General features: G+C 32.0%; 1 protein-coding gene across 9 annotated transcripts in view; it reads right to left on the bottom strand.

Annotated features, from left to right (window-relative positions):
* Window positions 1–24,188, bottom strand: part of Exoc6 (exocyst complex component 6) — a 193,190-nt gene that overhangs the window by 51,370 nt on the left and 117,632 nt on the right. For 6 of the 9 annotated variants that reach the window (XR_013434312.1, XM_078037990.1, XM_078037999.1 and 3 more), the window contains 2 exons: window positions 19,737–19,916; window positions 8,810–8,836 (listed from right to left, as the gene is read on the bottom strand). Coding sequence is in view for 8 of the 9 variants with exons in the window: in XM_078037990.1 (XP_077894116.1) it covers window positions 8,810–8,836; window positions 19,737–19,916 (207 nt within the window). In the remaining variant the exon portion in view is untranslated. The remainder of the gene's footprint in view (window positions 1–8,809; window positions 8,837–19,736; window positions 19,917–24,188) is intronic. The other 3 variants (XM_078038005.1, XM_078037994.1, XM_078038020.1) reach the window with 1 other exon arrangement.

Below are 24,188 nucleotides of genomic sequence, written 5' to 3' on the forward strand. Positions count from 1 at the left end.
ACTTGAGATAAAAGCTGATGCAAACAATATACTTGACAGATACTGATGAACTGCCAAAAAGGAATGTAACAAACAATGAAAAACCCAGCATGCTTCAAGATCCCCCAATCCTAAAAGGAATTAGTCTGGGAGACATGCAGCTCCATTCCCCAAGCAGAATAATATCAATATGAATGAGAGGGGGGATAAAAGCAGAAAAAGAGGAAATCAATGACCAGTTATTTAATTACAATATAATAGGTTTGTGAAAATGGAAATGTCATTGTGACCTAATGAAACAACTAGTATATTTCAGTTTAATGTACTTCTTCATCAAATCAGCTCCATATTCTATTTACTATAATGTACTCACTACAAAAACAGATGAATAAACTGAAAATTTTATTATTAAATTCATTTTAAATTCATTTAAGCAAATACACTGCACAATATGAGTAGTATTGTTTTTAGTGAACCTTTAAAATTTAACAGATTCAGAGGCTACAAATATATATGTGTGTATGTATGTGTGTGTGTGTGTGTGTGTGTGTGTGTGTAACTGGAGCTGAAAATGATGGTTAGAGTATACAGATAAAGTTATTCCATAAAATGGTAGAAACAGGTAATGAAAATTCATATTTGTTACATATAATAATAAAATCTTAACATTAATTTTTTGATTAGGCATATTAAATACAGGCTTATTGTTCTCAAAGAAGTTTAAAATATTTATAAAATATTTTATAAATTTTTCAAATGAAATAAATTCTTTGTTACTAGAGATCAAAATTTAAGTTAATAATATCAAAGGTTCAGATTCTTTCCATTTAAAAAATTATGTTCTATAAGATTACATACTTTTAAAGTGCCTACTTTCTAACAATAGAAAGTGTACATATATTCTTAGATTTCATCTACTACTTAATTTTATTTATTTATTTATTTATTTGAGAGAGAGAGAGAGAGAGAGAGAGAGAGAGAGAGAGAGAGAGAGAGAGAGAGAGAGAATTATGTATTTATTTTTTTAGTTTTCGGAGGACACAACATCTTTGTTTGTATGTGGTGCTGAGGATCGAACCAGGGCCGCACGCATGCCAGGCGAGCGCGCTACCGCTTAAGCCACATCCCCAGCCCCTACTACTTACTTTTAGATAGAAAAATTCTAATCTTTCCAAAATTTGCACACCTAAAAAATATATTTGACAATTTATTTCTGATGCGTATGGCCCTGCACATACTTTGATATAATTAAACACCACTCTTTGAATAATATTACTGCTGTTATTGTTGAAGCTTTTAATAATTTTATAAGACAAAAACAATCTAACAATTTTTATAACTATCTTTAAAAACTATCCCTTTTTATTAGAGATGACTGGTTTTTAACCTGAAAACAGAAAAGCCCAAATAATATATGACTGAAAAAAACACTGCACATTTAATAAATTTTAAGCACCTAGAAATTTCTCTTGCCCTCATCTGAAAAATTAATTGCAACTATTAACATTTTTCTCTTTAACAACACAAAATTCAATAAATAAGTTAAAACACCTGCTTAAGTTTTAAGTGTAACTATGTTTTCATGTTCTAACATTTTGTTGAAAAACAACTTGCAAAGAGAGAAAACCCTTAGACAAACTTCTTATATTTCAAAGGCACTTGTAAAAGAGAATCTGCTGACATATTAGATCCTTTTTGCATTACCCAAAAGCTTTTCTTCTAAGAACAATTGTGGTAAAGAGACATTTGGCTCCTAGGAAATTCCCAAAGGGTCAACCATATGCATCCTTCCATGCACCTTCACAGTGCTGCTTTCTAGATTCATGTCTCAAAAGCAGCTTTCATCATTTACTTGTGTGTCAGTCAATATGATTTATGGACTGCATTCAACAAAGTCAAAGCATATAGAATGAGAAATATGACTACAATCTGCTAATTTGTTTTGTATTGAGCCATTTAAGAGTCAAAGACCTGATGTCAGACTGAGACCAGCAACACAATTAACCAGCCGGTGACAGATTCATCCATCCTCCCTGCCAGGCTGTGCCAATCAAAGACAGCATGAGGTGACATTTGGTGAAATCAGTAAGAAAACTCATTCTCTAAGTAACCTATGTGAGACCTTGATTGACACTTTTTGAATTTAGTTTGTGGAACACAGCCACTCTTTACTCAATAGTTCCTCACTGCAAGCTGTGAAATAAGGCTTTTAATGCCAATCACAGGAACAATAAACCACTAACCATCAACCTCAGTCTAGAATCAAGAAAACAAATGTTTGTATGTCAAGCCAAATTTCCCAAATAATTTACTATTACAGGTTAAGCTAAAGATTGTTTCCTTTGAAATATTATAAAATAACATGGTAATAAAAATACATGTTTTTTAAGATTATGGTTCAAATTGTTTGGGTTTCAAAGAAATGTTTTCATAGATCTACTCTAATAGTGGAAGAAATGTTGAAAATTTATAAATAATTGGCACTTTGACTTTTCATTTGTAGTTTTGTCTCACCATTCTCTTATTTCAAAGATCTAATTTTTTTTAAAAGGATTGATTCCAACAGTAATTATTTAAAAGCATTTTTCAAGTCTGTTTCATTCTTTCAAGAACATCTCATGTAAAAATATGCTCCTGATATCACAACCACCTTTCTGTACTGGTTTACTCTTCCTTAATGATCCCAGATGAGTTAAATTCCCTTTATTTATAATCATCACAAAAACCAACTCTGCACAATAAACTACTCTTTTTATTTAAGTAAAAAAAGAAAAATATAGATACAAATATACTATGCATAATGTTATTTTTTAAATTGATAACAGATTTTGTTTCAAAAGGTTACATAACCCTTGACAGAAAAAAAAATCATGGTGGATTTAAATATTACACCTAAAACTAGAAAGTGAATTTATTAATTCTAATCCTGCCTTTTAAATTATTTAAATCAAAGCAGTAAATTGATGTTACGCATAAACTTACTGCCTCTCCGTTTGCTATATAAATTTCAGCTAGCAGACTATGAAATAGTCTTTCCAGAGGCAAAAGGGGAAGAGAATTATTTTTTCTTATGTATTTATTTTTGTTTTATTTTTATGTGGTGCTGAGGATCGAACGCAGGGCTTCATGTGTGGAAAGCAAGCACTCTACCACTGAGCTACAACCCCAGCCCGGGGAAGAGAATTATTTTGATGGATTCTTCAGTCTCCTAAAGAGCCACAATGTTTATAGCCTTTTAAAATACACAGACTGAAAGAATAAGGTCTTTCACCAAATGTGGAGTAAATACTAAAATTAGAAATAAAAAATTCTTAATGCAAATTTAAAATGGTGAACCTAAGTGAAAAGTAGATATTTTAATTTAAAAAATCTATTATTTTCCTTCTGTTTCACACAAGAACTACTAATCAAAAGTCTTACTATGGGCTGGGATGGTGGCTCAGTGGTAGAGTGCTCACCTAGCATGCATGTGGCACTGGGTTCAATCCTCTGCACCACATAAAAACAAAAGTCTTACTATATGAAACTACATCTTAGCACAGAGGTGCAAGCCTGCAATCCCAGTTATTAGGGAAGTTGAAGCAGGAGGATCACAAGTTCAAGGCCAGCATGGTAAAAAGTTGGTGAGACCCTGTCTCAAAAAATAAAAGGCTGGGGATGTAGCCCAGTGGTAGACCACCTTTGGTTCAATTCCCAGCAAACAACAACAACAACAGAGAGAGAGAGAGAGAGAGAGAGAGAGAGAGAGAGAGAGAGAGAACTACATACTACGTCTTACTCAAATATAAAGATACTATAAAATCAGAAAAACTAAAACATTCGCATAGAATGTGGAATTTTCCCAAGATGATTTCACAAATGCACAAGGATTCCTTTAGATTTTGATCCATTTTTTATTTCCTACACTATATACAATAGTTAAATGTGTAAAATTCTCAATAAAACAGAATGGGTGAGATATAAGTTTAAATATGAAGATGAATTTCTTTAGTGAGTTTTAATAATTGTTTTAATACTACTATGAAGACAGATTTTTAAGGTTATGCCAAAGAATTCTTAGGTCTATAAAAATATACTGATTCTAAACACACTCAACATTCTCTAAAATACTTCTTTTACATTTCTCTATTTCTCTTATACTTGCTTTTTGTCATCATCTAACCACTTCCATCCCTGAAAAAACTAGCTACCACCTTAGTTAGCCACAATTCTATAGTCAACTAGGAATTCCCATTCTCCCCTCTTAGGTTTTTCCACTCTCCTTCTAACAATTCCCAATCATAAGGATGCCAGACAGTAACATAAATGCTTATTCTTGGGACACATGCATATGTGCAAACACACACACACACACGGGAGGGGCAGGAAGATAGAATAGAACATGATTATCTTAAAGTTGAAACAAAATTGTTTCCCAAAGTAAGAAAACTTCAGGACTACCAGTAATACATGGCAAAATTCTATTTCCCTCAAAACTTCCTTATCCCAATCACAGGGCTTATCAAATTTTGGCAGTCTTTGTTTTTAAACTATCTTTTGAACATGGACTTAGATGGCATGCAGTATCCACATTTTAGCTTTCTAGCAAGTATCATTGCTGCTGTCTGTCATGGTAGTCTCAGGTTATCTTTAAACACATCCTAACTTTAGTAGGAAGAAAGAGAACGCAGGGACAAGCAGAACAGTAAAGGTCTAGAAAGTTACAAGGTTTTGAAGAAATGCCTCTGCTTCCACACTACTCATTATTGGGCTGTTATGTTTATTTTTAAATAAGGAAGCGACGCAACATTAATGCCCTATCACTGTTCTCATTTGGCAAACATAAGAAAAGCAAGAAAGATAAAGATGTGCTTAATTTTCCCTGTGGTTGACGTATAATGTAGTACAGCCAATTTACAGAATTCAGTTTGAAAAACTGAAGCATTCCAAGAATCGTTAAAATAGTAACTCTGTAATAGCAGACCCACAACCTTATTCCTTTACATAAGCATATAGCTCTGAGTGCCAAGACCATTAAAAATGAAAATATTTCACAACCCTAGTAAAACTTAAAATTTCCAAAGAAACTGCCATAATACTAAGAGATTAGATAATATAGGTGGTTTCCAAGTATCATTAGTAAACCGGACAAGTGTCACCACCAAAAGCCTACCAGTTATCTCTTACTAATGCATGCATGTTTGTGGTTAATACATTATAAACACAGCCATAATTAAAGACATAGCACAGAGGAGACCTTAGTCATTCAAGGATTTATATTTCAGTGCCAACCTTTTAAGGATGATTCTGAGAGTCTAGGACTAATAGGGCATCATTTATTTAGGTACACATTAGAATAGCATGTTCTGTGAAATAAGTATGATGGGGTAAAAATCATTCAAAGGATGACTGCAGTCAAACCAACTTCCCCATCTCTATGTGGCTTTGCTGTCTTGGCATGGATGAAATAACTGTCATTAAGGTCTTTGGTTTTCAATTATATTTCATAGCATTTTTCTGAAAAAAATTATATAGCACAGTAGTATCCTCAAATTTGAGGATTCTCAAAGCTCAGGCATGTACTTATCCTGAATAACAAGGACTTGTGAATAGGTAATTCTGTTAAGAATGTCTTTACAGACAACTACAGCAGATCTTTGCCAATTGCTCCTCTTTTGCTTCTAACGATTTTAACCTTGGGGCTGGGGTTGTAGCTCAGGGTAGAGCACTTGCCTAGCATATGTGAGGCACTGGGTTCAATCCTCAGCACCACATAAAAAACAAACAAACAAACAAATAAATAAACAAATATTTTAAAAAAGAATAAGAAAGGAATGTGCTCTTTAAAAATATTTTAACCTCAATACTACCATCTATCACATTGATTTCCATAAAAGATAGAAAGACTTAAAACATGACAGCTTTCTTACAACAACTAAAGTCTCCTGGATGAAAGTAAATGATTAAAAGGTGGTTTCCCATAGTCTGAACCTTCCCCCTCATATGTAATATTAGCCTGAACATACTACTTTGGTGGGACTTTACTCTGCAAAGCCTAATCTCTTTAACTTGTTGAATTTTAGTACCTTGCATAAGTTTTTTCTAAGTGTATATCCACATGTTGTATTTTCTTTTATCTCTATCTGACCTGCAAACATCCTGTAAATGTATTGAGGTTGTTCTCCCCTCCCATTAGCTCTGCCCTTCCTTTCTCCATTATTGTTCCCTCTTTACAGGAGAGGGAAAGAAGAAACAAAGGAAAACAGAAGGAAAAATGGTCTCTTTATGGCCTCACCAGATCTTGACTTGCACAAGAAACGTCTGACTCTAATATCTTTCTCTACCACCTACTTCTTTTTCCTTAGAGATCTGACCTCCCTTTTGATTTTTCTGCTTACAATAAAAGGTAATTTCAATTTAAGCAATCTGTTACCCACATATTTAGTCCCTTTTCTTATTCCCCATTTGAACTTTTGCCCCTTAACTTAAAGAGGAAAAAAATCTTTCTTTTCAGATTAAAGGGGAAGATATTATCTGAATCCCTAGAAATTTGCCATTCCTTTCTGCAAAAAAAAAAACTTAATTTTCTAAACATAAACCTCTGTTGTTATCAGGAAGTAAAGTGGCCGGATGCTACACTTTAATTTGTTTTTTAATATTGAATCTTCCTATTCAAAATGGTACTTTGCTCATAAAGCCTGAACCAATGATCTAGTCTATTTTCATCTTGCTCTGTCAAAGAGTGAAGTTATAAGATATTACATACAGTGCATATACGTATAGTCTATAGATTGAAAAGAGTCCATTATAATTATTTCTATTTATATCCCTCTTATCTGTCACAGGTCAGGTCTGAAGTCCTATCCTAATTCACAGGTTTCCTACTAAAACTCTCATAGTGTTCCCTTCTAAAATTACTTCTAATACTACTACTATTTCCAACTGAGCCTTCACCAAAAGCAATTCAAAATATCGTTTTTTACAGTGTTTAACAGCAGGGAAGTATTTAAGTATGCTATGCTATATATACACACAATACTTACAAGTTATTAAATAAATCTCTCACCAAGATTAGTCAGCATTTAACTGAGATGCCTACTTAATAAATGTCTAAAAGTATTAAAGTTATAAAATAAAAGTATGCTCACTTTTGACTAAGAGGCAATTTTGTTTTGCAATTAACTTCCTATACTGAAAAATCACCTGTTTTAAAGCATTAAGAAAAACCTTCATAAAAACAAATTCTACTTCACATAAAAGGCTTTGACTGTTTTCGACCTTTTCATATACTCTCTGTCTCAAAAATCTTTAGCTTTATCTAATGCAATGATTATACTGTCAATGGTTGGTTTTTGTTGATGTTTTGTGTACTTGGAATTAACTCATTATAACAGTATGAAAATAGATAGCAAAACATGTCATAGAAATGCCTAATTTATATCCATAGAAAGAACTATTCTACATAAATAACTTTCAAAACACTGGACATTCAAGTACCAAACTTTAAAAATTTCTAATTAAAATTTATATAGAACAATCCCCTACCCTCTAAAATCAAGGACAATAAACAATTTGAATTTTGGGACAAAGGGTCAGTCTCACTTATGAACACCATTTTTGCTTTCTGTATATATAAATGGTTTATCGGTAGGAAATATGTTAGCAAATTTAATATGTCTTTTATACTTTTTGCTAGCCTCTGGAATTTTTATTTGATTAAACAAACAATCAAGAGCCCCAGAAGTTTTTGAACAGGGAAATAGATTAAATTTTACTTTAGAAAGAATTATCTGACATTGGTGTATAGGATGGACTGAAGTAAGGAGAGACTGTTGGAAGAGATCAATCCCAAGACAATTACAATAATCAAAATTTGAACTTCAATAATAGGAATAAGAACAGAAAAAGAAGTATACAAATTAGGAACATTTACATTTCAAATGCTAGATGAGATTTTTTTCCCCCAAGAATTTTCAATATTTATACATCTTGAAAATATTTAATTACTTCTTAATCTGGTTGTCAAGAGTTCAAAATTGTATGTTGAAAAGATAAATAGAGAAAAAAAATATGATAAAGCTATTTTAAAAAGAGAATTGCTTGGGCTGGGGATGTGGCTCAAACGGTAGCGTGCTCGCCTGGCATTAGTGGGGCGCTGGGTTCGATCCTCAGCACCACATAAAAATAAAATAAAGATGTTGTGTCCACCGAAAACTAAAAAATAAATATTAAGAAATCCCCCCCTCTCTAAAAAGAGAGAGAGAGAGAGAGAGAGAATTGCTAAGGCAATTCAGGAAAGCAATATTGGGCTGAATTGAGAAAAATATATACTGGGTCATGAATCACATTGGCTCACAATGGGTCATGTACTAGGTTAAATTTCTACAAGTTTTGCTAATAGAGTTGCAGAGAAACTCAGAAAAGGCATAAATTTTCTTAGAAGTGACTAATAATAACAATATTTTTGAAGACTGTATTTTATGCCAGGCACTGTTCTAAACATTTTATGTATACTATTTCACGTAAGCCTCACAAAAATCTTTGGGGTGTATATTCCCATTGACATGATTTCACAGATCAGGAAAGACCACAGAGAGGTTTCCAAAAGCACAGCACTCCCCACAGATATGCCTTCAATATTAACTTTCATAATCAAATCACAGAGAATTCTATTTCATCAAAACAACTAATATTACCTTCAAACTTATGTTTCTACAAAACTACAAATATATCAAAGTCACTGCCAAAATAATTAGAAGTTAATTTAAAAACATAAGCAGAGAAAAATAAGCCTGTAGGAAGTTCATTATTTTCTAATGTTATGTGCTAGCTTTAGTTTGCATCTACTTACCGACATGGCTGCATAATCATTGTTGGTCTGAGGAGGAAGTCAGCAAGGAAATCAAATAAAAAAGGAAAATGTATTCTAATAACAGCAGAAACAGTGTTTAAAGCACCAAAAGAAAATATATTATACAACAAGCAAGTTAGTTCTACAAATGTTACTCTCATTTAAAGGTATTAATTTATCACATATATTATCAACTTATTTTGGAGATTGATGTGAGTTTTTATGTTCACATTAATCAGATAAATCTTCCTTCAAACTTTTGTCTATCTAATCAAGTTGTCTAGTCAGCGTTAAAGTACAAGGATGTTAGCAAATTACTAAATGTCAGCTGTGTGGAAAATTTAGAAAACAACAGTTCTTCAACAGTGTTTTTTGCTATAAAGGAGTGGTTCTCGAACTTCAAGGAAAAAAAGCATATTTGTAAGCTAGAGAAATTTTAGTGCAGTTAAGTCTACACCAAGCAATGGTATCTGAATATTTAACAAGCATCTCCTCTCAGAGGTGATTTTAATATAGACAGAAATAAATGTGTATTTTTTCACAAATAACAGGAAATAATAGAGCATACATGATTCTGAAGCAACTTAGGATAAATCTTTTGTGTTCTCACATAATCTGTTAATATAACTTGAAATAAATTACTAAAGAAATGATGGCTAAGTTATCTTTTTAAAAAATTTTTTATAACTGTAGATGGACACAATACCTTTATTTACTTATTTTTTTATGTGGTGCTGAAGTTCGAACCCAGGGCCTCACATGGGCTAGGCAAGCTCTCTACCACTCAGCTGCAACCCCAGCCCTCACTAAGTTATCTTACAGCTAATTATTTACATGTATCCACTAGTAAATGAATAATAGTAAGCCAAAGTAAAACCAAATTTCTGGTCTCAATTTAAATGCAGATAAGCTCCTGTCAGAGTTCTATATTAACTATATATTTACTGGCTTATTCTTTAAAAATATTAAGCATTAATAAAATATAAATATTAATTTAATATTCCTTAAAATAACAAGGATTAAATAAATTAAAATAAGTGTTAATTTTAAAAAAAATTATGTAATTTACTTTTCAAATTTCAATAACATGTAATATTTAAACACTATTAAACTTTTTATGAAAAAGGTATTTACTCAGAAATATGAATCTAACCTAATTACATTAGGTCAAAGAAACTCAAAACTATTTATTAGTGGAAGTTGAACTTCTGGTATAGACTAGACTGAAGGTTCTCCTCCAAAAGGGAAGCTGTCCTTTTTACCAAATAAAATACACAATGAGTAAAAGAAAGACCACAGCAGAAACTCAACTAGTCAGGCTGATCAATCTAATTAACCCTAGTAAGCAGTGCGCTGACAGGTGTATTAGCCAAACAATTAATTCTTCTGGAAGACTGGACTTGATCCCAAATAATTACTAAGTCTTTTCTAGATTTAACTTCCAATAAATTTTGTATTGATTATTATAATTATCCCATCAACATAGTAATTTGTTCAACAATTTTTTGTAGACTCTTTCAAAGTGTATGTAAAGATGTCTTGGGAAATATATAAATGCCACAAAGTGAAGACAAAATTCAGTTAAAATTTAGAAACTTGTTGATAAAAGTCAGACAACAGCATTCAACATATGACTGCCATCTACATCATAGGATGTGTGATACTTTCATCATATTTCACATAATACCATTTTATATTAATTATATTAATAAATCAGATAAACATCATTCATTATCCTCTACATTTAAAAATTAATATCCAAATAAGAAAAACTAATTTGTAAGAATATATGCCCAGTATATGGTTATATTTTCATTTAATAGGTAAACACTAAATGTTTTCCTAATTGCTTGTGCCGAAATATAAAAAGTACAATACTTGTATTTTAAATACAATTCTTTCTGGTTACATAAAAAGAGGATAGGTTAAAGTCAATAATTCTACTAGACTAGAATTAAAGTTTTCTGGAGTTTTCAGTCAAGTTAAAGGCCACTGGAACTCTTATACTTAACTCATAAATAAGTGTGAGCCAAAAAAATGAAGTGCAGGTATAAGAGTAAATGAAGTGCCAGAATCATTTAAGTCATTTAAGCTGGGACCTGACATTCATCTAAAGGGATGATGCTTAGAAACATACAATATTATATATAGGGACCCTTGAAGTAATCTAATTCAATCACTTAACTTCCAAGAGAAGGTACCAGGTTGTTCAGAATCATATGACAGACTAAGTTAACTTGTTTGCTTCCTCCCCATCCTGAGATACAAGTGAAATAAAAAGCACAGAATGGCAAAGGACAAACTGCTCAACAACAAAGGAAATTAAGATGCATGGTTGGATTCATCAAGAGATTATTTCTGGAAGACAGAAGGCAGATGAAACAGAAAAAAGAAAGTCACTGACAGAGAACTAACTACAGTGGAGCTGCGAGCCAGCAGTACACTGAAGTCCAGAATTAGAAGTATGAAAGGGAAGAGAAATGAGATAGAAACAGAGATTTCTGGAACAACTGTGCCAATGATCCCCCACCTACAGAGCACAGGCAATTTCCCTAATGAAAGAACTCTTCAGGAACAGCTGAGGTTCCTGACTTAAGGGGAAGAGAAAGGGAAAAGGAGCAGGGGGTAAGGGGAAGAAAGCTAAAGAAAGAAAGAAATGAAAATAAAGCAAAGAAAGGAAAGGAAAAAAAGGAAAAGTCCCTTTCATTTTGGCAAGATGATAATGGAAACAAAGGAAGGAAATAATATATAATTTGTGGAGTCACTGCAAAATGGAAATGTGGGGACCCTTGTTCAAACATTAAGAATGTGTTGGGTATACACCTTTAATGCCAGCCACTCAAGAGGCCAAGGCAGAAGGATCAAAAATTAATTGCCAGTCTTGGCAACTTAGTGAGTCACTGTTTCAAAATAAAAAATAAAAAGGGCCAGAGATGTAGCTCAGTGATAGAGCACCCTTCAGTTCAATTCCCAGTACGGGAAAAAAAAATAAGAATTCCAAGACTGTAAAAGATAAGTACCAATTCACATGAAGAGCCCTTCTAAACATGGTATTCTATAACTATAAGGTTGCATACCCAGGAAGTTAGTCCTGAAAATAGAAGACCACAATCTCATGACTAGTTTCATACCTGCTGACTATAAAGGTAAAGAATCCTGGGCAAAATGCCCCCAGCAATGTATATAAATATTTCCTGCTCAAGGGAAAAGGTCTATCAAAAAAAATAGGGTATGTATTTACACAGTAGCAGAGTAAATCCATGTCAGATCTCAAGGCCTTCTTTGTTAAAAAACAAACAGAAAACCAAGGATTACCACACTGTGGAAAAGATCAGAATAAAAAAGAATATACAAAATAAAGAAGCAAAAACCTATTCCAGAGTAAGACACAGAAAACAACTTTAAAAGTTTTCTACATTCAGATTTAAAAGATAATAAATTCATTAGAAAAGAAAATTCTATGAACAAGGAACACAAAAACAGAGGTGGTTCCTTAAAAATTAAAAATATAATTAATAAAATATATAGAAAGATGGAAAAATAAAATTAAGCAAATCTTCCAAAACATAAAACAAAAAAGATGGGGATATAGAAAGAAAAAAGAGTACGAAACACAGAGAACCAATCTGGGAACTCTAATGACAGTCTAGCAAAGAAGAGAAAAATGGAAGGAACAAAATTATCAAAAAAATATACAGGAGGGCTAAGGTTTTGACTCAGTGGTAGAACACTTGCCTAGCATGTGTGAGGCACTGGGTCTGATTCTTGGCATCGCATATAAAAAATAAATAAAGCCCATTGACAACTAAAAAAATTTTTTTTTAAATATAGAGGATAATTTCCCTCTCCTGAATAAGAACACTCATTTTCAGCAAAGGGCCACTGAGTAAATAGCTAAGTGAATGAAATAAAGACTAACATCTCTACATGTTTCTATGTATTTCTTAATAGTAAGAACTTAAAAATAGATTCTAAAACCCAGATGACAGAAGACAATGCAGGCATGCAATGAAAGTTGCAAGAGAAAAAAACTACTTAACTTAGAATTATATAACTAGCCATATTCTTAATAAAACATGAGCACAGAAGATATTTTCTGATATTCAAGGACTTAAATAATGTACTTCCTTTCCAGGGGAAGTTATTAATTATTGAGGAAGTTCTGAAGCAGCACAAGACAAATCAGTAAAGCAATAAAACACACACACACACACACACACACACACACCCCACACACACCAAATCTAGGAAACAGTTCTCAGTCCAGGAGAGCAAGAAAGGAAAATGACTATGCAGCTATTACAGAGAACAACTGGTACAGATTAGAGACAAAGGAGTCTGGAAGAAAGGCCTCTGTGGAAGATTTTTACCCAAATGAAGGAAAGAAGGCTAGAAACACTTGATATTTTGAAAATACAACACTCACTTATCAACAAAGATAAAAAAAAAATGAAGTCATCTAAAATGCAGTATAATTTCAGTAGATATGGAATATAATAAAAAAGAATCTATTTGGCCATGTTGAAAAAATAATCTCCTTTAAATGACCAGAATTTAAAATACCAGACCCCAAACATGAAAGGGGAAAAAAATCCTAGCGTACTCACTCCTTGCCTAAAGGGAACAATATTGTCATAACATTAAAAAGTACTGTTTTCTGGTATTCACCTTGAAAAGCCAACCCAGAACAATGCATAGATTAGGTTGTGGTTGTCAAAATAATGTAAATATTAATAACTTCAATAAAGGTAAAAATAAAAGTATACTTATTGGAAAACAGTACCAGATGGAAGAAATGATGGCACGAAAGATAGGGAGGCTAATAGTATTACATTACATAGAAGAGAATTAAGATAGTGATTAAAGTAGAAAGAATTGAAATCGAAATACAACTATTTTATATAAAACAATAAATAAAATATAAAAATCCATGGGAGGAAAAAGGGAAAGGGGGAGTTGCTACCTGTGCTTTATCCTTCATAGCAAGAAATCACTAGCTAGTCTCTATTTTTGTATTATGGTAACCACCAGAAGAAACAAAACCCAGTGATGAAAAATGGTAGTCTGGGAGAATGGCAGTGAGGATAGGAAAGGGCAAGGAGAGAGGCTGTTTTCCATTCCAGACTTTTCAGGACTACTGGGCTTACTTCCATTTAACATATTAATTGGAATAAAAGTAAAATAAAACAAGAAAAACTTTATTTTCAGTTCTATGAAATAAAATATATTAGTAAATTAATCCAGATGGTAAATGATCTGCCTGCTTTCACAATGCAATTAATTGGAAGAATCAAATCGAGGACCCAAATCTCAAAATATTAGTACAGTGCTACATCTTGAAAAAATTTTTTAGGAGAGAATATTTTAACAGTTAAGATACTATCCATTTCTGCCTAAGTTATGTATCTTCATTTAATATTGTGTGTATGTGTATATATATATGTTCTTATATAAATATATATGCATATATATATGCTTCTCAATTAAAGAGAGCATAATATGCTTAAAAATCATTAACAAATAAAAAAGGAAATTAAAACTTCAGTCCCATCAGATATCTACATTTAGTAAGAAAAGGGATTACAGCCTTAAGCACAGAGAATTTACAAAGAATATCAAATTAGCACATCAATAGAACCCTAACAGCCTAAGGCAAACAAATCAAAAAAAGGGAAGCGCTTTCAAAGGAAGCATCTGAAAGAAAACACCTTGAAAGGGAACTAGATAGGAAATACAGCACTGCATTTAAAGACTAACAACACTTGTGACACATTTCCCTTAAAAGTTATTTCTACTGTAGTATTTTCATTTTATTTTTTAATATATATATATATATATATATATATATATATATATTTAGTTATAGACAGACACAATACCTTTATTTTATTTTTGTGTGGTGCTGAGGATTGAACCCAGTGCCCAAGCATGTCAGGCAAGTGCTCTACCACTGAGCCACAGCCCCAATCCCATATTTTCAATTTATTGTTGAGCAATACTATGTTTTACTTTTTGAGTTAAGTTTTTTGTTTGTTTGTTTGTTTGTTTTACAGTGTGATTTTTAAAGTTAAGCTGTATTTAGTTGTGTGCTAGTTAATTTTTAACAATGATTCTCTGGAGGAAAAAAAAACTTGGTTTGTATCATTTGCTGGTTACAATGTTCTAAATACTCCTACCATGACTACCAGTGTAATGTAACTGAATACACAGTTGGGAAGAGGTATGCTCAATATCAATTTCCCAGTATGATCTTGAGGTCACTTTCTCTCAGTAGGAAGGCATCTCTAATCTTAGAGTACAAGCTATTGGGAGGAATAATTTGATTAACAGATACTGCTGTGAACAGTTTTTCAGACATTTATTCTCTAAAGTGAGAAACACCTATAACCATATAGTGATTTTCTTGAAAAACATCCAATTATATTTACATTTGATTAGAGAATTACATGCCAAAGGTAAAGTCATTTCTAAAAATGTCTTTTTTAGGGGCTGGGACTGTGGCTCACTGATAGTACATTTGCCTGGCATGTGTGAGGCACTGGGTTCGATTCTCAGCACCGCATATAAAAAAATAAAATAAAAGTCTATCAACAATTAAATTTTTTTTTAAATGTATTTTTAAAAAAACTGTCCACGCCACTTTCATTAATGCAGGAAAAAAAAGTTAAGTATATTTGAAAGCAAAAGGAAAAGATCTTTATGGGAAGAAAACATTGAAAAGTCAAATAGAAATCAGATATATCTACAAATCTTACACCTCTTGAGTAAGTAAAGAAGCAGAAAAGATTACCTTATGGTTAAAAGTAAAACAATGGAAAGTTCTTAAAAAGGAAGAAATATGAGCCAAACTGATCATTTGAGAGCTCCCATTTATTTCTACTATAGAAGATAATTATTTGTTAATAACATTTGAATAATTGGGACCCTTTCGTTAATAAATATTTGTGATGAAATTAAAAACTATCATTTATATATATCCCTTAGTGGTTGTAAATCAATAAATTATCTTTATTAAAGCAAACTCATGAATAACATTTATGAAGGAAGGAAATGTTAACTCTTCTTTCCAGAAATAGACCAGTTCTGGGGTCTTGAAGCAGTAGTTGGAGCAAAATGTTACTGAGTTCCATTGGCAGGCATGGAGAGTGCCTAGATGTACAAGTGGCTCAAAAATTTCTTTAATTTATATTCATGCTAACAGGAAGTAAATGTTTAATGCTTTTTAAAAATTTCCTTAGTATAACATTTTCTGGCTTATATAAAATCTTACAATACAAAAAAGTTTGCTTATAAATTAGTTTAAAAAATATATGTCATAAATGCATAGGAAAAATCAACTGGCAGAATATAGGCTAAAATAAAAACACTAATCATCCCTTGACAAAATTAATTTTTTGTTGTCTTTCTTCTGTATTTTCTAACTGTCAGGGAAAGTTTATAAAAAAAGAAGGGTCATTTACACATTTTGAAATAGTAAAACTTGTTTATTTCCAAGGGCACTGATACAGGGAAAAAGTAACTTTTATTTCACATATTAACTAAACCTTAAAAACATTTATTAATAGTGCCTACTTCACACCAAGCACCCTGTCAGGCAATGTTTTTACAAGGCATTGTAATTCATCCTATAATAGTCCTATGGAGAATGAATGGATTATATATTATACATATAGATTTTCCACAAATATATATTTTTTCCACAGTCCAAAATATATTATTATATTTTCCACAGTCCACAAATAATCTGAAACTAATATATATTATATATACATTATATTTTGTGGAAGGGAAGAGGCACAGAAAGGTTACATAAGTTGCCAGGATCCTATAGCTAGCAAATTATAAATTAAGGTTCAAATTCAATCATCCTAACTCCAGAGCCTATCCTATGAATATCGTCACTTCAGCACCTAAGCCTGTAGAAACTATAAAAGATTAATGAGTTTAATTCTAAATGAGCCATGAAAAAGGCAAGTTTCCTTGAGGCAGAAAACATAGTTAGCAAGGAAGCTTAATACTTTGAGTAATGGAAAAATAACTGTGATTACTACAAATACTGACTATTTCAATTTCTGTTAATTCTTCTGGCCAGAAAAGAGCTTGTCTTATCTGCTGGAGCACGATGAAATGAAGAGGAATAGCTAATTAAATATGGAGGCAAAAAAGCTTTTATTTTTCCATTTCCTAAAAAGGTTTATATTCACTCTTAAGAGAAACAAGTAAGAGATATCCATTCTCTCACTCATTTAACCTTGGAGAGAAAATAAAAAGTAGACATAACTGGTAGTTCTCCAAATCCTACAGCTTTCTACTTCTACCATTATTTGAAAATGACAGAGTTCTTTCCCTAGGCTCCATCAAAACCATGATTATCTACTAACTTCTACTGTTCTCAGATCTTGTAAGCAGAGAACAAAACTCTGTTAGATAATTGTAACTTTTCTGGAATCAATGAAACTTTTCACTGGGCAATGTGGTCGCCAATTGTACATAATGACAGTCTTTGATAAAGAAAACATTCTTTTGCAACAGTGATAGAAATGACAAAAAACCTAAATATTCAGTAAAGTTACAGGTGGAGATTTTAAACAGAACATGTTCAATTTTGTGTCTTTTCAGAGTTGCAGGGTAAGTAAGAGCCACTTTCTTTTATTGCAGAAAATCTACTTCCATGTCCCATTTTTTTGCACTTTTGGCCAATATTAGCACTGTTTGAAAGAGTCATTAGTTTCACAGCTTCCACTGACTAACTCATCCCATTTTTCAGGAACATTGCTAAAACCAAAGATAGGGCATGAGTCTAAAATTAGACACATTATTTAACCTCCTATGTCTATAAATAGGATAACTAGTTCTGCTTGCTGCCTGAATTGGGACTAGATGTGATAAATAAATATATTCTGAAGCTTCTTTGAGGGTTGAAGAACTTTGGAATTGGTCTCTCTATCTCAGTCCACAAATAATCTAAAACTAAGAAATCATTTTCAGCTTAAAATATTTAAAAATGATAGCTTACATAATGTCATATTTGGTTTAGATAAATTATGCATTTAGTAACTATGTCAATTTTCTTGAAAGAAAACAATCTAGTTCAATATTTTATATAATTTCAGAGTTTCAGGGAATATACTAAGTCACAATATAGTTGCTCTATTAATTATAATTAAAATTTATCACAGTCAATATCATAATATTTTTGCTTAAAAATTCTTTTAGTTCATTCTTAAATAAGAACATACTATTGTAAGAACATTCTCTTAGCTGTGAATTGCTTGGTCATGTCCTAAATTTATTGTTGAATTTATCTGTCTACACTGTATAAAAATTTATTTTCTTTATAGAAAATCCCATGTAGATAAGATAAAAATTTTAAATGGCATATAAAAACTCACTTAAAATCAGACAAAATATCACAATGTATCAGGTAAGTGATTGAATCTAGTTAGACTAAGAGTCTGTTTCTCACAAAGTAATCAGTCTCTTTTGAGAAACTGGGATTTCCTCCAGGATATGAGCCTTCTAAAGTGAGGAATTTATCCCAAACATTTCTAACATATAATCTCTCTTAATTTTATCCCATGTATACATAAAATTCCTATCTATCACTTCTTACCAACTTGTGATGCAGATATTACAACATAAAAACACAATATATACATTTTGTATATATTTATCCTTGAAGATTGCTTTTGGATAGAAGCATAGAGATTTATACTGACAAGGTGAATTCAAATTAACTCAATAATTATTTAGTGCATACTACAAGAAAAGCACTTTTTTAGAAATCAGTTGATGTAAAATTTAATTAACAATATTTACAGGTTTTTAAAATAAATTCAAGGACAGCAATTAGAAACAAAATATCATCCCCAGGTAAGCACCTAAAATTTCTTTGACCAAGAGCCATGATTAAAATCTCTTTTAAGATGTTCTTCTATTTATTTCTATAGAAACACCTTCCCTCAATTTCTCTAATTAGCTCTTTGGAACAACTCCTAATGGGGAAAGAGGATAGGGTAAGAATAAGGAAAATACTTTTTTTTTTCCCCTCCATTTCAAACAAGGAAGAGGGTTGGTGGTAGTTAGCTAAGTTTTGAATTAAATAGTTTATTTTTTATGTTCAGCTACATCTTCTATCATATGATAGAAATGTTGATAAAATTTATTCCTATTTTATTTGTGTAAAACTACTGTATTTCTGTTTTCACAGTGGTTATATTATTTTCTAGATACATTTAATAAGAGCATGTCCATCCCACCCTTTGGCCTTTGTAGTCCTCATCTGGAGAATCTGATGTTCAGCCTATTTACATCCAAATGTCCTTGCTCTAATTTTTTTTAAATTGTTTCATCAACTGAAGTTCAAGATATACATGAACTAAGAACATGTACCAGGACAGAACATGCTTGTTTTACTTTTCATCTCTGGTATAAAAACTAGTCAGTGACTTCTTGGCCCTTTATAACTAGAAAAACCATTGATTATACTGATTTTTCCAAAAACTTCTACTAGTATTTATTTCTATTTAAGTCTACATTGTCAGTTTCAGGGTTTTGCTTTGGTTTTAGTGAAAATAAATTTTTTGGTTAGAAAGTAAAATAAATTAGAACCTCAAAAAACTGGCTAAGTTATGATCCTTATAAACTGATTTATTAAAAGGACTAGACTAGACTGTTTTTGGTTTGGTGTTCTTTCTTTTTTTTTTTTTTTGCAGGTTGGAAATTGAACCCAGGGCCTCACACATGCTAGGCAAGTGTTCTATACTGAGCTACATGCTCAGTCCTTATAAACTGATTTATAATAATGGAAAAGGAAATATACAATCTAGGAATTTTATTTAAACAAGTAAACCCAATCTAGAGTTAAATTCTAAAACATTTTATAAGCAAATTTATACTACAATTTTTAAAAATTGTTCATACTTACAGGCAGATGAGTAAACACTTGAAAGATACTTCTCAAAAAATTAATAAGATCCATTAAATAACCACTAGCTCTTCCATCTGGTTCAGACATTGTCCAGTCATAATCAGCAAGCTGAACAAATTCATCAATTTTTTGATTGAGTTTGGTATATATTTCTCCTTCTGCAGCATGTCGAGCATCCTGACAAAACAAAATAATAGCAAAAAAGAAAAAATAAGAAACCATTACAGAAGCAGATAATAAAGCAAGTTTGCTTAAAATTATAAATTTTATCTTATACTTTTCTTTGGTCTTTGGTCTAATATTTTAGTCATTTATTCAAAGCCCAGGAAAACTGTTAACTTCTTAATACTACTCTGTTTATTTGACTGAATATCACATATTTTCTTCTTTCTTTTTCAACTTGTCACCTGTTTTTTCTTTGTGTGACCAGATACTTTATGAGATATTAATTCCCAACTTATTCTCATAACGTTAAGAAGACCCTAAGAAATGGGAAAACAAAAAAGTCAGTAATGCAGAAGATCATGCCTTCCCACCGAGGAAAAGAAAGCTAGATTATCATAGAAAAAAATATGAAATATAGTTGCCTTTCAGTATCTCAGGAGTGAAGTGGGGTTTATTCCTAAATGTCTCCCTTATTTTCTCCCATATGTAATTCCAAGGACACATAAGTCTTTTATATAAAATGGTATTTGCATATAACCTAGAGCATCCTCTCATATATTTTAAATCATCTCTAGATTACTTATAATACTTAAGGCAATGTAAACACTATGTAAATAGTTGTTACACCATACAGTTTAGAAACAATGACAAGAAATGTCTGTACATGTACAGTACAAACAAAAATTTTTCCGTAGGTATTTTTGACCCAAGGTTGGCTGAACCCACAGATATGGACTCCATGGATACAGAGAACAAACTGTAATGCTTTGAGTTTAAAAGGTAGTAGAAGAAGTAGATGATTAATTTCTCTGAGGACAAAAGAAATGATAGGAGTAACCTCAACAAAAATAGCAGAGAATGGATATCTAAACCATCTTCAAAATTTTGGTTGGAATACCTTAAATTTAAAAAAAAAGTGTGTACTCAAATGTGTTGCTAAGTGGGTCACATTCCAGAAAACAGCATATGTTAAGACATAAAACAAGCCTTAAAAGTACTGAAGGCACACCATTACGTATGTTCTCTGGCCACAATGAAATGAAAAAAAAATTAATAAGAGAAAAAAATTTATAAAATTCACAAATATGTGACAGTAGCACTTTGGAGTTGGATTTAATTTTATTTAAGTAGCTAAGCACTATTTCTGAAAAAATGAATACCTATTTAAACTAATGCCTTGAGAGACCTAGTATCACTCACCATTATTAGTCACATTGTACATTTGAATACAATTTCACCTAATATACCATTTATACCATGTCTATGAGTAAGAACACTATAAAGACAATGGAATGGGTAAGATAGTTTCTAACATCAAGGATTTATAATGCAAGAAAAGATGCAACATAATCAAATGTGATTAATGTGACATTAAAAGTTTTGCAAACCATCCTGAGCAAACAAAGGAGAAAATAATTAGTACATATTTGTCAGATAAAGCTTTGTGGAAGCAATGCTACTTGAGTCAGAACTTCAAAATTACAATCAGGATGGGCTTGGCATGTAGCTCAGTGGTAGAGTGCTTGCCTCACATGTGAGAGGTACTAGGTTCGATCCTCAGCACCACATAAAAATAAATAAATAAAATAAAGATATTGTGTCTATGTACAACTAAGAAAATATTTAAAAAACATAATGCTCAAAGGTATTTTTGGTTTGAGTGCCTTAAATTTTTTTTAAAGTGTATATGAGAAAGTAGCCGGGCGTGGTGGTATATGCCTGTAATCCCATAGCAAAAGCAAGGCACTAATAAGCAACTCAGTGAGATCCTGTCTCTAAATAAAATACAAAATAGGGCTGGGGATATGGCTCAGTGGTTGAGTGCCCCTAAGTTCAACCCCCAGTACCAAAAAGAAAAAAGAGCATAAAGGAAGTAAATATGAATGATCAAAATGTATCATCTTCATATTGTAACACTTTTTTGTTCCTAGTCCAATTTTCATACTGTCTAATCACTTACTACTCACTGCCACCCCCTGCTGAGGAAAACCAACTACCAGTAGATATATTTCCATCTGCATGTTTAGCTTCACTGTAGAACTGGAACAGGAATTCCAAGAAGGATTTTTCTTCTTTCTACTCAAAGATCTAATACCAATTTCACATAAACAATAAAAACCTTCAATAGTGCCTCTCCTCAGCTATAGAAGAAAGTAAAGATAAATACTACTTTAAATAAAAAAGGAATTTAGGATAAGTTAATGTTCATGGCATTAGCAGAAACCGTTATGAAGTACTACTAAATATGGTGGTAGCAAAATGAGATGACTCAAAATAGTTATTTATAGTAACTTACGCTTTTAGTCTCTCTTCATTAAAATTTCTAACCTTATCTCATAGAAATCTTGAGAAGCTAAAAACTAGTATTTATCAATAATAATTTATTAGTCACTATATGTGCAGCACTCTGAGCAATGCAGGAATAAGTTATACAAAAATAAGTAAGTTCAATTAAGGCAGAAATTTGTGCCTATTTTTGTTCAACAATGTATCCCCAGCACCTAGAACAGAACTTGATGTATAGTAGATAGCAACTAAGTACTTATTAAATGAAAATGTTGAAGAAGTTTATAATCTATTTGGAATAGAAAAGAATCGAATGTAAAATATTCACAGAATGAATAAATAAATATGAATAAATCAGTATTGACTACATGTATAGTGAAAGTATAGCAAGAAAGGAGAGATCATTTAGGCTGGAAAAAAAGGTGTCATGGAAGAAAAGCTACCAGATGATATGCAAAAATAGGAACCTAGGGAGAAGTGTTTATATCAGTTGCTATTCCAGTTACTACTGCTGAATAATAAACTACCCCAAAACTTAATGGTTTGAAAAAAGCATTTTATTATGTTCTCAGGTTCTAGGGGTGGGAGATGATTTTACTCTATAATAGCTGGGATTCAGCTGGAACAACTTGAGTCTGAGAATAAGATTCAACAATGAAGAGTTAGAATCATTCTGGAGGCCCCCCACTCATATGACTGGCACCTGGTATAGGTAATTTCTCCATATGGCTTGGTTTCCTCATGAAATGGCAGCTCAGGGTCCATGCCCACATGCTTGGAGTAAAGTGGAAGTTACACTGCCTTTTATGTCCTAGCTTCAGATGTCTTACAATGCTTTCACTGTACTAGTTGACTTGTGATCAAAGCAATCACAAGTCTACCCATATCAGGAAGGAGGGACATAGACCTCCCCCCGCCCCACACACACACTGCTCAATGAAAGAAGTGTTAAGAATTGTGGCCATTTAAAAAATTGTCATCCTTGCTAATAATAAATAATGAAGAAATGGACCATAAAGTTTTCTTTGATGTACTTAAAGAATATGGGCCAGAATTTTAATTTACTTAACAGAAAAAGTGGAAAGGGATTTGAGAAAAATGGGAAGGGGTTTGCGTCCCACTATATCTTTACATCTTGCGCAAAATAACTTTTGTAGATCCTTGGATTATTATTATTTCAAAGGAAGTAACAATCATCCCTATCTCACAGGACATTATGCAAACTTCTATCATTAATTCAAAGTAACTGTACTAGGCACCTATCATTTAAAAACATGATTAGTTTCCTTACACCTACTAGTGTTAGGTAGCTAGTAATGGTCAATAAATGTATATTAAGTGAACTGCATAAAGATGATTAACATATCAGTATTTCAAGCCTTCCAAATTGCCCAAGTTAACTTAACTTACAAAAGTTATTTGCATGTAGTGGAGAAAAAATGCATATTGAACATTCACAGAAAGATTTTTTTAAATGTGAAACACTAGCAACTAGCCAATGGGAACATAGATAATAAGTATTATCAATAGCAGTAATACACATCTCTCTTCAACTTCCCTAACAACATCCCTAACAACATATTATTAAGATGACAAATGCTTATAACCTACAGAACTATACCATAACACATCTTAATACCACTTGTAAGTCAATTTCTTGAAGCCATATATTTAAAAAAATGCTCATTTATCACTTTCCATTTTGCCCCAACATTCATTATTAGTCCTTTTTCATGACTCACTGTCTTTGTTGAATCTAAATGGATTAATATAGGTCACAACAGAAGTGAAGCTAAACAAAAATTCCATACACCACTCAGATAAAAGAGACCTAAAGCTCAGTGTTGTATAATCATCCCATATTCAACATTTCTATTATAAGGCAAAGAAAATTGAGAGACTGATTGTTTCTATCTTCTATTACATTTCCTATATACATTCAGACTGTATTTATGATTTCTCTTGCTTTTCTGGGAAGCCTCTTATGTAGGCAAGAAA

Source organism: Ictidomys tridecemlineatus, chromosome 1 (genome assembly GCF_052094955.1).
Source record: "Ictidomys tridecemlineatus isolate mIctTri1 chromosome 1, mIctTri1.hap1, whole genome shotgun sequence".
Classification (NCBI taxonomy): Eukaryota; Metazoa; Chordata; class Mammalia; order Rodentia; family Sciuridae; genus Ictidomys; species Ictidomys tridecemlineatus.